Source organism: Panthera tigris, chromosome B2 (genome assembly GCF_018350195.1).
Source record: "Panthera tigris isolate Pti1 chromosome B2, P.tigris_Pti1_mat1.1, whole genome shotgun sequence".
Classification (NCBI taxonomy): Eukaryota; Metazoa; Chordata; class Mammalia; order Carnivora; family Felidae; genus Panthera; species Panthera tigris.
The window spans coordinates 49,400,772-49,416,421 of record NC_056664.1 but is presented as its reverse complement, the minus strand read 5'-3'; the positions used below and the strand labels follow the sequence as shown (position 1 = coordinate 49,416,421).

General features: G+C 38.8%; 1 protein-coding gene across 1 annotated transcript in view; it reads left to right on the top strand.

Annotated features, from left to right (window-relative positions):
• Window positions 1–15,650, top strand: part of PKHD1 (PKHD1 ciliary IPT domain containing fibrocystin/polyductin) — a 475,560-nt gene that overhangs the window by 75,446 nt on the left and 384,464 nt on the right. Inside the window, exons 32-34 of the mRNA XM_007095512.3 lie at window positions 1,235–1,378; window positions 6,719–6,938; window positions 13,897–14,047. Coding sequence (XP_007095574.2) covers window positions 1,235–1,378; window positions 6,719–6,938; window positions 13,897–14,047 — 515 coding nt within the window. The remainder of the gene's footprint in view (window positions 1–1,234; window positions 1,379–6,718; window positions 6,939–13,896; window positions 14,048–15,650) is intronic.

Here is a 15,650-nt window from a genome sequence, read left to right as displayed (position 1 = left end):
TTTTTTAATGTTTATTTATTTTTGAGACAGACAGAGACAGAATGAGAATGGGTTCACGCAGAGAGAGAGAGGCACAGAATCTGAAGTAGGCTCCAGGCTCTGAGCTGTCAGCGCAGAGCCTGACGCGGGTCTCGAACTCACAAGCTGTGAGATCATGACCTGAGCTGAAGTCGGACACTCAACTGACTGAGCCACCCAGGCGCCCCTAACATTCCACGATTTTTATGATGTGAGAGCAGGGCTGTGAAATGTACCCTAAGCAAAGTCATATTCTCGGGTTTGTCAGGTGCCTGTGAGCATCTTGACATGAGGACAGTGGCCCCTGGAACTCTATCTCCTTGTGGACTAGAGGTTGCCACATGTCTGAGAGTCTAGCTGACATTTACCTTAATTGGTTCTCATACTGACACAAAACATGGTGTTTGTTAACAACTGTCGTACTTTTACCCATCTGAAATAGGTGCCATCATACAGTGCTGGCAGGAGGGTAAACTGCTACAATCTTATTTTGGAGAGAAATTTGGTAATATCCATCAAATCTAAAACCTTCTTTTTCTTTGACCTAGAAATCCCCCTTCTAACAGTTTGCCCCAGTTTTATTCAAGTTAATGGACGGTTCATCAGCATTATTACTTGTCACAGGAGAGGAGAAATAAGGAAAGTGTCAATCAGTGAGAAAATTGCTAAATAAATTGTGGCACAATCATATAATGGAACTATAAGTAGTGTATTTACACATACACATGGAAAATTGTATATGCTATATCTTTAAAAAAACAAATTCTTCTTGTAGAAGAATATGGATAGAAAGATTTCTCTGCATAAAAATACATATGCTTAAATTCTGGAATGATTAATGAGAAAACAAACATGGCTCCCTCTGGGGAGTGAGCCTAGGGGGTTTAGGGGAACTTTTACTTTAATTGTATAGTCTTGTGTATAAAAAATTTTAAGAATGATAAATAAACATTACTTTTCTATATAAAAAGTTCTTACATTTTTATAGGTTGTTGAATATGATTGGAATCTGACAGAAGATGGACTTCAGGCTCTGGAGAACAGAGCTTAGTGGCAAGACACTAAATTCTATATCAGGAGCTTAAAGCCAGTTGTGTGGATTCTGGAGGGCGTAAAAGGAACGATGGGCAGCAAGAAAGCATGGATTTGAATTTTGAGTTAACTAAAGAAAGAGAAATTTGCCTCTGTGATCATGAACTTCTATTTTGTTTTGAAGGCTGCCTGGGTGGAAGCCTTGTGCATGTGTTTGGAGCAGGATTTTCTCCAGGGAACATCTCAGCTGCTGTGTGTGGTGCTCCCTGCCAAGTCTTGGCTAATGCTACGGTGTCAGCCTTTAGCTGCTTGGTTCTGCCCCTGGATGGTCAGTAACAACACCACATATTTTTTTAAAGAGTGTATATAGAAATGATATTCTTTGGTTAACTCCATTTCTGTAACTAATGCTGTCTTGATCCCTAACTTTTCTGTGTGTTCCTGTGAAGAGGATTTCTCTACACCCCATCTAAAAGGTTAGATGGGACTGCCTATTAAAATGGTTCACAGTAACTTTTATCCTATTAATGGCAATGGAAAATTGATCACCTATGTTCTCAATTGCAGTCATACGACAGTGGGGGAAATAATTCTGAGTTCTGAATATTAGTTTCACTGACAGCCTTAGGCACCATAGAGAAAACAATGTTTTGGTCTTGTTCTGAGATGGGATTGCTGAAAACATCTGCTTACTTGAGGTACTAGTATAGGGATTAGATAAGTAGGCTGGATAGCTCTTGCATATTTGCCTGGTGTGCTCAGTTCTTGAATTTTTATTATAAGCAAAAGAGCCAACATTAACATCATTTTCTTATTCTGTAATGCCCAGGTATTTATTCAGTAGAACACCATGATCTCTCACTGCTTAAAGCTTCATAGCCATCAAGTGAATTGTGGTATAGGAAGCTGTGTCTTTGTTAGAAAGAAAGGTGTAAAGCTTTGATAGTCCCATCATGTGCCATTACAACACATGGTGATTACCCACTGAGCTTCAGGAGAAAAAATCAAAGGGAAGAAATTGTCATCATCAGTATAGGACCTGCTTAGCCAGGTGATTAACTTGTTTGTATAATCATAAATCTTGTACCTGTGCATTTAGAAACCATTTGCATACATGCTTTCTGAATAGTGCTTTAAGTTATATTCCTAACTTATGTGTCTGCAACTTGAACGTGGGTGAAGGATTTACAAAGTGATCAAGGCATCACTGTATCTGAGCATGGACAAAAACTCCTTGATGGGTAATTGATGATGGCAGTTTACATTAGATTATCTCAGGCAAGAAGAGGATGGAGAGCGAGAAAAGGAGACGTTATGATCCTTGATTAAAATACAAACTAGGAATTGAGTTCCCTATCATCATATATATAAGCAGAGCATTTGGGATTCCACACTGGAAAACTTAAGATACACTGGGAGGTGCCTCAGTGGCTCAGTCAGCTGCGCGACTGACTCTTGATTTTGGCTCAGGCCATTATCTCGTGGTTCATGGGGTGGAGCCCCTCATCAGGGTCTGCACTGACAAGTGTGGAACCTGCCTGGGATTCACTCTTTTTCTGCCTCTTCCCCACCTGCATGTCCCCACGTGCTTCTCTCTCAAAAATAAATACACAGTAAAAAAAAGACACAGTAGATTTAAGTTTAAGACATTGCCTGTTTAATTCTCTACTTCCAGCATTAGACCCGTGCTGGAACAGTGCATGTGCAAAGTTAATGCTTGATGAAAGAATAAATGAAGGAATTGGGAAATGGTGGAAACAGAAAACCATGACTCCATATTTCTAGGTTACAATATTTAATTAATACAACTACAGTCTTTTAAAAAGGCTTTCATACACAGCTTAAATTAATTTACTTTTAAAAAGTCCTTGGTATTATCAAGGTCAAGACAATTCATTTAGAAATATAAAATAAAAATCACTGAAGTTTCTGGGTTAGATAAATTGTGGTATTGGAAGTTTGATAACTTATAGAAGAAGAAGGAATAGGAACTCTGTTATATTTTAAAAGTTTTGATTACATTTTAGGAAAGGACTTCTTAAAATTCCTTTTTTTTTTTTTTTTAAAGAAGGGAAACAGGAATTGGAATCTGTAACTCTGACCTTTGCCACTAGGTGTCACCAAACACTCACTGATTGTGCCAGAACTGCCATTGACTCTAGGGAAATGGATAATTGGAGTTATTTTCTTCTTTCATAAAGAAAGAAAAAGTCTTTTTAAAGACTTTTAATTACAGTGTCTAAAAATGGAGAGGAACTGAGGAATCCAACTCTGTTGGTTTTTTAAGATCCAGGATGGTACTCAAGGATTCTATCAACATCCTGAGTCATATAAAACAATTTGAGTACATTTTTGTGTATTTTTTTTTTTTCTCTAGCAAGTAGGTCTATTACGGACATTGAATGATCCCAGAAAATGTGCCTCACAAATTGTTAGGAACTATTAGTAATTCCCTTACTTTCAGATAGAATTGCATATAACCAATTTAGTTAAGAATCTTGGTAGAGAGTGAGACTCTTGATCTCTGGGTTGGGAGTTCAAGCCTCATGTTGGGCATAGAGATTACTTAAAAATAAAAACTTTAAACAACAACAAAGAAAAGAATCTGTTATATTTTAAAAGGTTTTTTAAGAGGACTGTTACACCACAGCAACCTTTATGTGTGTTTCTCCATTGCCGTTGTCAGAGCAATCCATTCTTTTATTTAACCATTGCACCCCTGTGCTCCTTTTTTTCAAACTTAATCAGCTGGCAGCCCTTCAGAATGCTGCATAATCTCAGACCTTCTAATCCAGTGGTTCTCAAAGACATGAGAATTGCGTTATTACTGTTGGGACTATATTATTATTAATGTTGCTGGAGCAGTTAGAAATGCAAATTTTGGGGCCACCCAATGAATCAGAAACTTTCCAACAAGTAAAGCCCTCTCTGAATTCCTACCTTTTTTCATAATTAGAAGTGTCAAACTAGGTAGCCCCTCTGTGTAAGCAAGTTCTGGCTCTATTGGGTAGCATCATGAGATGCCTGTGTATAATCCGGCACCATATTTGTATTAAAATTGCACCGCTGTCTTGCTGGTTTATAATCTTACTGTTACCTACAATTATTTCAAGGTGATTTTCTTTCTTTCTGACATGGTTGTGCACAGCTGGATGTTCCTCATCTTATATTTACATGAGTTTTATTTTTTCTTTTGTGTACTGCCTTACTATTTTCATTCTTTTTTTTGTTTATTTCTATAATTTCTCTAATGTACTAAGGTCACTTTGAATTCCGACCCATGCTCTGAATTTTATTTCTTAGTGTGATTTTGCACACTAAAGTCATTCCAGTTTGTGGATGACAGCCTAGAACTCAAACTTTCCTAATTATTGTTTTGCTTGCTAACGTGCTTGCTTTCATGAGTGGGGCAGGGGCGGTGAAGGTGGGCCTCTGAGGAAATGCTTTTTGCTGCCTTTGGTGTCCTCTCTGTTTTACCTTTCTTCCTCAATCACACTTCTAACAAAAGATGAATTTTACTTTTTCATATGATGGGTGGCTAAAACATCTCATTCAGTGAAACTAATACTTTGTATTTTTTTTAAAAGCTCAGCAAGATCTTTGATGCACCTCTTTCTTGCATGTATACCTTGAATTATATGGCATGACTTATTCATGGAAACTCTAATTTTTCCATGAGGCATGACCAGCTAGAGTTATTAATGTCACTTAATCCACCTTGTCAATTTGCGTCCACCTAATCACCCATAATGAGTTCATTATTTTATAGGTGTTGAGCCTATGCCCAAAGGCTTACTAACTGGAAAGTTCTGATGTTTTATCCACCCATAGGAGAGTCCTACTGTCAGCTGATTTAATTGCTGTAATTAATTCCAGACACACAGAGAACCTACTATGTTTCAGGTGCTTTGGAATGTACCAGCAACACTAATAATATTAGCATGTGATTGAACAACTACAAACATTCTTACATCTGCTTATCTCATGTACCCCTTGCTAGATGCAGCACTGTGAGATAGGCAGGGCAGCTGGGTTCAAGCCCATGGTCCCTGGTAATATTTGTTGCATACTTGCATTGGGGGTTCGCTGCAGAAGAAAGCTAGAGAGATTATTCTTTTTTTTTCTTTTTCACTTTATTAAGGTTTTCAAATATAGCTGCTCCAAAACCATCTTATGTAGAGACTTGTTTATTTTCCTCTTTAAGGTTATTGCTGGTCTACCTTGTTGATGCTTTTTACATTGTATCTCATTACTAAGAGAGAAATAGCTTAAGGGTCACAGGGCTTCAAAGAATTGCTTTTCTTCTTTATAAAACGTGAGTAGTCAAAATAAGGTAAAAATCAAGAGTTTCTGTTATCAAGAGATCCCATCATGAGAATGAAAAAGCTAGCCATAGATCTGGAGAAGGTATTAGTAACCATAGAACCTTCTAGGATTAGTACCCAAAATAAATAAAGAACACAAACCAATATGAAAAAGACAAACATTCCAGTATAAAAAAAGGGCAAATGACAGAAATAGGAATTTCACAGAAGAGGAAATTGGAATTCTTACTGAACATATAAAAACTTTTTTGACTTAAAAAGTAATGATGCAAATGCAAATTAACATAGTAATGAGATGCCATTGTATTTGTACTGGACTGGCCAAAATTAAGAGTCTGATAGTCCCAAGTGCTGGTAATTATGTGGAGTAATGGAAACTCACTAATAAAGCTGGTAGGAATATAAAATGGCACAGGCACTTTGAAAACAATATGGCACTGTCTTGTAAAATTGAACTTGTACCTGCTCAATGAACAAGCAGTTTTCTTTAAGGCATATAACCTAGAGGAAAATTAGTATGTGTTTGTAGTAGCAAAGCTGGGAAATACCCCAAAATCCATTGGTAGGAGAATAATATACTGTAGTACTTTCACACAATGCCATATAAAACAGTAGTGAAAATGTATGCTCAAGTTTCACGTGATAATATGGAACTTGATAAATCTTAGAAATGTAATATTGAGTGGAAAAAAGCAGGTGCAAAAACATATGTCATGTATTCTATTGTATAAAATTCAAACACAAAACAATCATTTAGGAAAACAAACCCAGGTGAGAAAGCGATTTAAAAAATGCAAATGGCTGTTTCTGAGGACGAGGAGGAAGATGATGGTCTTGATGGAGAGACACAGATTAAAGAGTATCACAACTGTTTTAGTATCACACCTGTATCTTGTTTTATCACACAAGAAAACTCATAGGAGTTTTTCTTATGATTCATATTTTACAAAAGTGTTGCTTGTATTCTTCTGTATGTATTTTGTACATGTAGTACATTAAAAAAATTTTTTAATGTTAATTTTTGAGAGAGACAGAGCATGAGTAGGGGAGGGGCAGAGAGAAAGGGAGACACAGAATTTGAAGCATGCTCCAGGCTTTGAGCTGTCAGCATTGAGCCTGACACAGGACATGAACTCAACAATCTATGAGATCATGACCTGAGCCGACGTCAGTCACTTAACCAACCGAGCCACCCAGGTGCCCCCAAATAGTGCATTTTTAAGAAATGTAAACTGATAATTTTCATATTGGTCAAGGGACAACACATGAAGTGCATTCATGTGATAGTGTGAGGCCTTCGATCTTTTTGTGGTTATTACCTAACATAATGGTGTTTCCTGCAGTGTCCTTGGCTTTCCTGTGTGGCCTGAAGCACGAGGAAGAGAGCTGTGAAGCCTCCAGCTGCACCTACGTGCAGTGTGATTTGACTGTCACCGTGGGGACAGAGAGACTGCCCCAATCATGGCCTTACCTGTACGTTTGTGAAGAAGGTCCCCAATGCCTCTTGGCACCAGATCATTGGACAGAGTCAACGTTTCCATGGTTCTCAGGCCTCTTCATCAGGTAACCCTGTTCTCTCCCTCACTGACCTTCCCCACAGATGCATGGCCAATAGACAGATGGAACCATCAGGAGCTGCAGGCTGGGTGGACGTGGCCTCAGGGGCCTACCACTCTCGTTAGAGGGACCATTCCATTGTGGATTCCAGCCAGCCTGCATATCAAAGCATCTCCTGTCTTTTCAAGTGTTCCAGAGAACATCTGAAAAATCTGCCCAGTAAACAGCTCGCTTTGTTCTTGCTCAGATTTTAATATTTATCTTCCGATCCAAAGCAACATCTGGTGAATGCCAATGGGGAAAAAGATTAGACATTATGAAAAACAGAAGGCTCTTTTCCCCTTTCCTTTTTCTTTTCTTTCCAAACAGATTCACAAGTATGAAAAAAAAGTCATAGAGAAATCCAGCAGATTGCACAATGTTTATTCAAAAGAAGGGGGGATGTGCAGGCAGAATTACTGTAGACCTAGGATTTAGAAGCCATAAGCTTATAAAGAATTTTTGAACTTAGAAAACAAACAAATAGCACCACTTTCCAGGTAAAAACCCCTTTTCTAAACAAATTGAAGGAAAATGTGTGATCATGTTGGTGACTCAGGACAGCCTAATTTCCACTAGCAATTCTTTTCTCATGCAGCATGTAATTTCAGCACTGAATATCACCCTGCACTGTTCTTGATTTCTTGTCTAGATAGAGTGCTTATACCTGATGTTTTAATGAAGGCCTATTTGCCCATTCCAAAATAAAACTAAATAAGATTGATATCCCAGAATGAAAGAGATAACGAGTCCTTTTCATGGCAGGCTGACTTTTTGATGTCCTAAGACAGCCTGTGTTTTAGTACAAATTCATCATAGGAAGAGAGGAACCTCCTGGGCTAGTTGTTTTCCAGAAGCTGTGAAGAACCCTGTTTAGATCATACAGGAAACAGTGTACTGGAGGTTGTACTCAGGCAGGACTGGATTTCAGAACTCATGAACACTGGATACCAAGAAGCACATATCAGGTCCTGGCTCCACTGAATTTTGAATACTTCACCAAATTCCCAGGGTTCTCCTTTGAGGTTCTTCTATGTCCTTCTCTACTGCAGGAGGTCTCTGAGGGAACTGAACCTTAGATCCTATTAAAAGTTATGCTGTTTCTTTTGACATTATTTGGCAATATGTGCTGATAAACTTAAAATTTTTCATTTGCTGTGTTTCAGTAATTTCACTTCTAGGGATTTTAAGAAAGCAGTTAGAAATATGTAATACTTTGGAAAAACTACATTTTTTGAAGTTTTAGTTATAACAAAAAATTTGAAATGAAGTGTTTAATAATAAAGAATGAATCCAAATGCCAATATACCAAGATCCTTTAAAAATCACGACACAGAAAATTAGAGGAGGACAAATATCCTATGACTTCACTCATATGAGGACTTTAAGATACAAAACAGATGAACATAAGGGAAGGGAAACAAAAATAATATAAAAACAGGGAGGGGGGCCAAAATATAAGAGACTCGTATATATGGAGAACAAACAGAGGGTTACTGGAGGGGTTGGGAGGGGGGTGGGCTAAATGGGTAAGGGGCGTTAAGGAATCTAGTCCTGAAATCATTGTTGCACTATATGCTAACTAACTTGCATGTAAATTTAAAAATAAATAAATAAAAATAAAAAAAGTCATGATGCAGAATATTTAACTGGAAAGGGAGATGCTTACAATATGTTGGGAAGTAATAGGTACAGGTCACAAAATAGTGCATCAATTTAATCTTAAAGGTGTACATATAGTATATGTGTTTATACATGCATATAACAGGTGATTAGAAAAAAGACTGGAAGGATGTAGTCTAAAATGTTGAATGCCTACCCTATGTGGTTGGAGTATTACTTACATCTATTTATTGGGTTTTTATGTTTTTTTTTAGTGAACATATACCAATTTAATAACCAGAAAACACAACTATCAGAGGCCAGAAGGACAGAAGTAGAGTAAGAAGGAAGGAAAGTTCTCTATGTGAGCTTGGAGAAGTATTTAAGGTCTTGGAGGCCAAAGTAAGGAGTTTAGAGTTTAGATTCTATTCTAAGGAAACAATATCTTTCCAGAGTCACACAGTCTAGCCTTGGTAGTGTCAGGACTGGAAACCAAGCCTCTGAATGACAGTGTACTTGGCCTGATGCTGTGCCTTCAGTGTCAGTGATGGGAGCCTGGGCTGAAGTGAGCAGTTCAATGATATTCCAGAACCACCAGAAGCAATTTCAGGCTAACTGAGGGAGACATAAACACTGCAGATGTTTTGTTGCCTGTCCTAGATAGCGTATGCAAGATTACCTGCTTACTTTGGGTTCTGATCAGACCAACTGAAAGAACCACAGATTAGGAGTCAGGAAACTTAGGTTCTGGAAATCTTTTTGCCACCATTTGGACCAAAACTATTTATCTCATTCCCTCAAAATAAATATTTGTGTGTCTTTCTGCACATATATGTTCTGTGTGTGTGTGTGTATGTGTGTGTGTGTATATATATATATGTGTGTGTGTGTGTGTGTGTGTGTATATGTGTGTGTACACACACATATACACACACACACACACACACACACACATACATTATATTTAAATGTGCCCATTTGTACTACTTAACTGATAGAATTGTGGAAGAAAACATGGAATAATAGCTATTAGGAAACTCTGAAAATTTGTAAATGTTAGTCTATTTTATTTGAAGTTTATTTTTTGGGAGGGGGGAGGGGCAGAGAGAGAGAGAGAGAGAGAGAGAGAGAACCCCAAGCAGGCTCTGCCTTGTCAGTGAGCCTGATACAGAGCTTGAACTCATGAGCTGTGAGATCATGACCTGAGCTGAAGTTGGACGCTTAACCGACTAGGCCACTTAAGTGCCCCAATGGTCTATTTGTGATATCCTGGTGTCTCTGCTAATTTTGATGATGGATTTTTAATGAAAAGTAGTCTCCAGGGAGATAACCAGGGGGGGGAAAAATATATATATATATAAAATATATATAAAATATAAATTATATATAAAATATATAATATATAAATATATATAAATAAAAATATAATATAAAATATATAAAATATATCTAAATATATATATATATATATTTAGATAATATATATATATATATTATCTAAAGCTTGTTTAAAAAAAAAAGGTCTAAGATAATAAAAAGTGGTTTTAGGGGCACCTGGGTGGCTCAGTGGGTTGGGGGCTGACTTTAGCTCAGGTCATGATCTTCTGGTTCATGAGTTTGGGCCCTGCATTGGGCCCTGTGCTAACAGCTTGGAGCCTGAAGCCTGCTTCAGACTCTGTGTCTCCTTCTCTCTCTGCCCTTTCCCTGCTTATGCTCTCTTTCTCTCTCTCAAAAAAAATAAACATTAAAATAAAGTGGTTTTAACTCTTTCCGAGCAGTATGACATGATTAGGGAAGACAGTGCATGAGAGAGGAGCTGGGTGATTTACTCCATTTTATTCTAGTCTTTGCTGATGAAGATCCTGGAAAGGGCAGTAGAAGGCTCATTAGCAGGGTAGAAAACCAAGACCAAAAAAAAAAAGGTTGTATAGGAAGTTTGTTACTCCTTTCCTTGAGTTCAAGTTTGTATTCTAGATCATTTGTGTCACTGAGTACAAATTAGTTGTTGGTAGGATTGAGAATCCACTGCTGGTAATGAAGATAAGAGTGAGCCACAGAGCAGATAGAGGAGAGGAGACAAACACTCTTTCCCTAAAAAGGGTAAAAGGGGATTCTGGAAATTTAGACAACTAAGCTTGTGTTATCCCTGATAAAATTCTAGAATGAATTATTAATCATATGGTCTGTGAGCTTTCAGAAATAAAACTACAGATCTCCCTCGACTTAACCATGAAGTTATGACCCAATAAAGCCATTGTAAGTTGAAAATATTGTAAGTTGAAAATTCATTTAATAAAGTTAACATACCTAGTATCATAACTTAGTCTAGTCTACCTTAAACATGCTCAGAACACTTATATTAGCCTACAGTTGGGCAAAATCGCCTAACATGAAGGCCATTTTATACTAAATTGTTGAATATCTCATGTAGTTTATTGGCTACTAAAACACGAAAAACAGAATGGTTGTATAGGGACAGGATGGCCCTAAGTGTGTAGACTGTTTACCTTCATGATATTTTGTCTGACTGGGAGCTGCTTTTGCCTGTCATCATGAGAGACGATTGTACCACATATCTCTAGTCCAGGAAAAGATCCAAGTTCAAAATTAGAAATACAGTTTCTACTAACTGCATCTTGCTTTCATACTGTCATAAAGTCAAAAAATCATAAGTCAAATCTTTATAACTCAAGGACCATTTGTAGCTATCTGGGTACTGATTCATAAGGAAAATGATGGGTGGCACACCAAATTTGTTTACTTTCTGATAAATTTATAAGTGATTTCTGATGGAAATATAGAGGGAGAGTTTCTCAAACTATTCCAACATCTCCAACCCCCACCCGAGTGGCAAAAGAAAGGTTCTAGCTGCAAAGTCGAGTGGCCTAACACACTGGCTTTGAAATCAGGTGTTTTATTTGAAAAACCCATGTGAACTTTGCATTCTATTCCACCATGTTGCCATATTTGTCTAAATATTACATGACATTTTAATATAAAAGCTAAATTACTTTCCTGAATCTTTGAGAACAAGTGACACTTCAGGAGCAAATGCTTTATTTACCCTGTGGCTCTGTCTACCCCTTGGACGATGGCTCAGCTAAATGGATTTGGAGTTACAACTGGCTCCAGGTTCAAAATGCATTTGAACAATGGGTCCACATCAGTGAGAAGACATGTAACAATAATGAATGTCAATTCCCACATTTACATTTCAACAATAATATCGCCAACACCACTAAACCAAAAACTGTAATGAGTTGCCTCTCTCAAACACTGTGTGCCAGATTCTTTACAAATCATTTTGTAGGTTGCATTTCACCCCCCCTGCTCAGCACCTCTATAAAATAGGTACCTGATAATGATAACTCCCATTTTATAAACATGGGAACCAAAGCTTAGAGAGTAATGTCCTCACAGCGTCCTAGAGATGGTAAATATCAGCTGGGGGATTCATATCTAGCTGGCCTGCTTCCAAGCCTAACCTCTGCATGCTAATGCTTCTCAGGAAATCACGAACAAATGCAACATGGTAAAATCTTCAGGTAGTTGTGGATCTGAGACTTTGAGTTTACCACCACCTTAATTTAAGCATGGAGCTACAAAACAAGCACAGTGTTGGTTGCCATGGGAGGGAGGGCTCAGATAAGCACAGACCATGGCCCTAGTGGTTAACACAAACTATGGGTGTTCAGTTCTGGGCCACATGATGTTAAAATATGGACCATCTAGAGTAAGTCCAGAGTACGGTGGGCGTGGAAGTCATGACTTGGGTGAATGTGAAACTGGGAATATTTTATTATGAAGAGTTGAAGACTAAGTAGATATGGTAGTTATCCTTTTCACTATTTCTAGCAAATTGTGGGAGAAACCATGTTGACATTGATTTGAGAAAAGAGACTCCAGTTCGGCATGACTTATAGTTTCTCAGGCAGTGAGTGACCTTTTGCTCTTTCCATGGCCCTTCCTCGTCTTCCCTTCTTCCCATGAAGAAGACCGATCATTCTTCATGCTGATGTTTTTTTTTTCAACGTTTTTTATTTATTTTTGGGACAGAGAGAGACAGAGCATGAATGGGGGAGGGGCAGAGAGAGAGGGAGACACAGAATCGGAAACAGGCTCCAGGCTCCGAGCCATCAGCCCAGAGCCCGACGCGGGGCTCGAACTCACGGACCGCGAGATCGTGACCTGGCTGAAGTTGGACGCTTAACCGACTGCGCCACCCAGGCGCCCCCATGCTGATGTTTAAACAGCATCTCAGAACTTGAGAGTACTGCTCTAGGAGACAGGACACCTGAGTTCTCATCTTGGAACTGCTGTACTGCTACGTTTGGCTTTTTGTGAATCTTCTGATCTGTGTGGGTTATGTTCTTTATGCCTCTACCTACTTTACTGGCCAAAATGAGATCATACAAATGAAACTGTTGAAAAGTATAAGATACCATGCACTATTGTTACTAATACTCTTTGAGTTAGTTGCAACAATGCCTAAAGCCAGGATTATTGTTGAGTAAATGTCACACCTGTTGGGGACAATAGCCTGCAATAACCATGCTTTCACCTCTGGTACACAGCATATTTTTAGACTTTCTGCAATGCTACACTGCTGTTTTTCATTTTAAATCCAGTCTGGCTTCTCTCCTTAAAGCAAGAGGACTTTTAAAGCGAGTGGCTGGTAGTATAACTGGCACATATATCGAATCTCCTTAGTCTGGGCTGTTAAGTAAGTTTAATTAATTTACTAAGTTAATGTTCCACTGCTAGCAACAGAGCCTCATTGCCATCAGCTGGGGAGAGGGAATTGAAAGCCTAAATGAGCTCATTTTTTCACAGTTGGAATTAGGGACCAGTTAGCCAGTTGTGTGGGTTTTCCAATTTCTCCATCTGCCCTGGGGGGATTCAGGCAATTCACTCCCCCAACACTAAGTGTGAGTAAGAACAGAAAGAGGAAAGGGGAAAAGAAAAAAAAAACACCTCTGCCCAACATTTGCTTCCATTTTTGGCACTGGAAGTATTGTGTGCACATTGCTTGTTAAGTTGGGTTTTGGAGAAGCTTTTGCTAATGTTCCTAATAGATTCGGAAAAGAGAAAGGCCTCAGTGAAAGATATTTACCATGTGCATTTTCATTGCAGGGTGTGCAGATAAAAGGAAAACAAATAAACAATAAAAGAATGGAAACAAAATTACGGAAATTTGCAAAATTTGACAAATGGTGGCCTATAGTTGCCACAAGCTAATGGCTTGCAATGATTAATAAGAGTAAAAATAATTGCATTTCATTAAGATTGATGACACCCCATTTAACCTCCCCTCTCGTTTCAGCCCTAAAGTGGAAAGAGATGAAGTTCTCATCTATAATAGCTCCTGTAACATTACCATGGAAACTGAGGCAAAGATGGAGTGTGAGACGCCTAATCAGCCAATTACCGCCAAGATTACTGAGATACGGAAAAGCTGGGGCCAGAACACTCAGGTATAATCAAATCTTTTTTACAGACTGATTCAAACAGCTCAAATTAAATTTGTAATATTGTGTACATTAAAAAAACAATTTAGTCCAAATGGCAGCGATATGTAATATTAAATGCTCTCAAACTTTGAGAAGCTGGTCTAATGCACAACATCTGAATTCGTAGTTAACTCTGGTTAATCATATATTTTCTCAAAAATAAATGAGTGCTGCCTGGGCCCTTTTAAAGCAAATTCTGAACAGATAATCTCCTCCGCATTTTGTCCTGCTTTCTGCGTGCATGTTTGAAAGGGGCTCTCTGTGGTTTATTTCTTCATGAAATAAATGGCCCTCAATTTAACCAGGCCCTTCTGGAAGGTTTCCAAATCACTCAGCCATCCTCAGTTGGCGGGATGGCAATGTCTGCTGGTCCATCCAGTTCATCTGTTCCATGGAGATCAGAGTGGAAGCTTCAGCTTCTGAGGTGATTACATGGAAATTAGAACTGGGAAGCACTGTGGGGGCGTTTGGTCTAGCCTCTTTACCTTAATTTATCTGTTTGGAAATAATCTAAACCACCCCTCCAAGTGGCTCCCCTAAGAATGTGTTCTTAAAAGTCCCCACAGAGAGAGAGTGTCCATATCCTCCTCAGGGAGTTTTTGAGAATTGAAATCAGAGGCTGAGGGCTCTTTGGAAATATATCAGATCATCTTTTACAACTCTCTGGACTTCTCACGATGCATGGATAAAAAATAATATTTATTGAGCACCTACTTCCTTAGGTGCCGTTTTCATTATGAAAGCAATTCTTAGATTTCCTTTTTGTCTCTTTGATTTGGAAGAAACATTAATGGAGTGCCTATTATGTGCTGCACACTACATGAGATTGTCTACTGAATGCTGCTTTGGTTAAACCTTCCCAATCCCAAACTATACTTCCTGGGTTTGTAGGCATAGTTTTTGTTTATTATTATTATTTTTTAATGTTTATTTATTTGTTTTGAGAGAGAGTGTTCAAGTGGGGCAGGGAGGGGCAGACAGAGAGAAGGAGAGAGAGAATCCCAAACAGGGTCCATGCTGTCAGCTCAGAGCCCGACGCAGGGCTTGAACTCACAAACCATGAGATCACGACCTGAGCCGAAATCAAGAGTCAGCCGCTTAACTGACTGAGCTACCCAGGTGCCCCTCGTGCCCCTCTCTTGGCAGTTGGCTGTCCGTGATAGCTCAAATGTTTATCATAGGGCAGTAACTTTGCTGATTGTATTGTGTATCAGTGTTGTATTGTGGAATGAGAGCTATAGGACACTGAGTAACCTCGAAGCCTTCCCAAGCCCCGGTTTCTGCCTGAGCACTAATGTGGGCTGTTGGGATGCTCGTGTGAAGAATGCCAGTGAAAGGGAGGGAGAGGCAGTTTGCACAGTGCCTAAGTGCGGGCTCTAGAGCTAGACTGTGGGGGTTTGAACATATCACTTGCCACCTGGTGGACTTCAGACAAGTTGCTTAACCCCTCTGTGCTTCATTTTTCTCATCTGTAAAGTGGGGATAATAATAGTACCCACCTAATAAGATTGGTTGGAGGTTTATATCCTAACATGTGAGCCACTGTAACCACTCCTCACAGCAGACA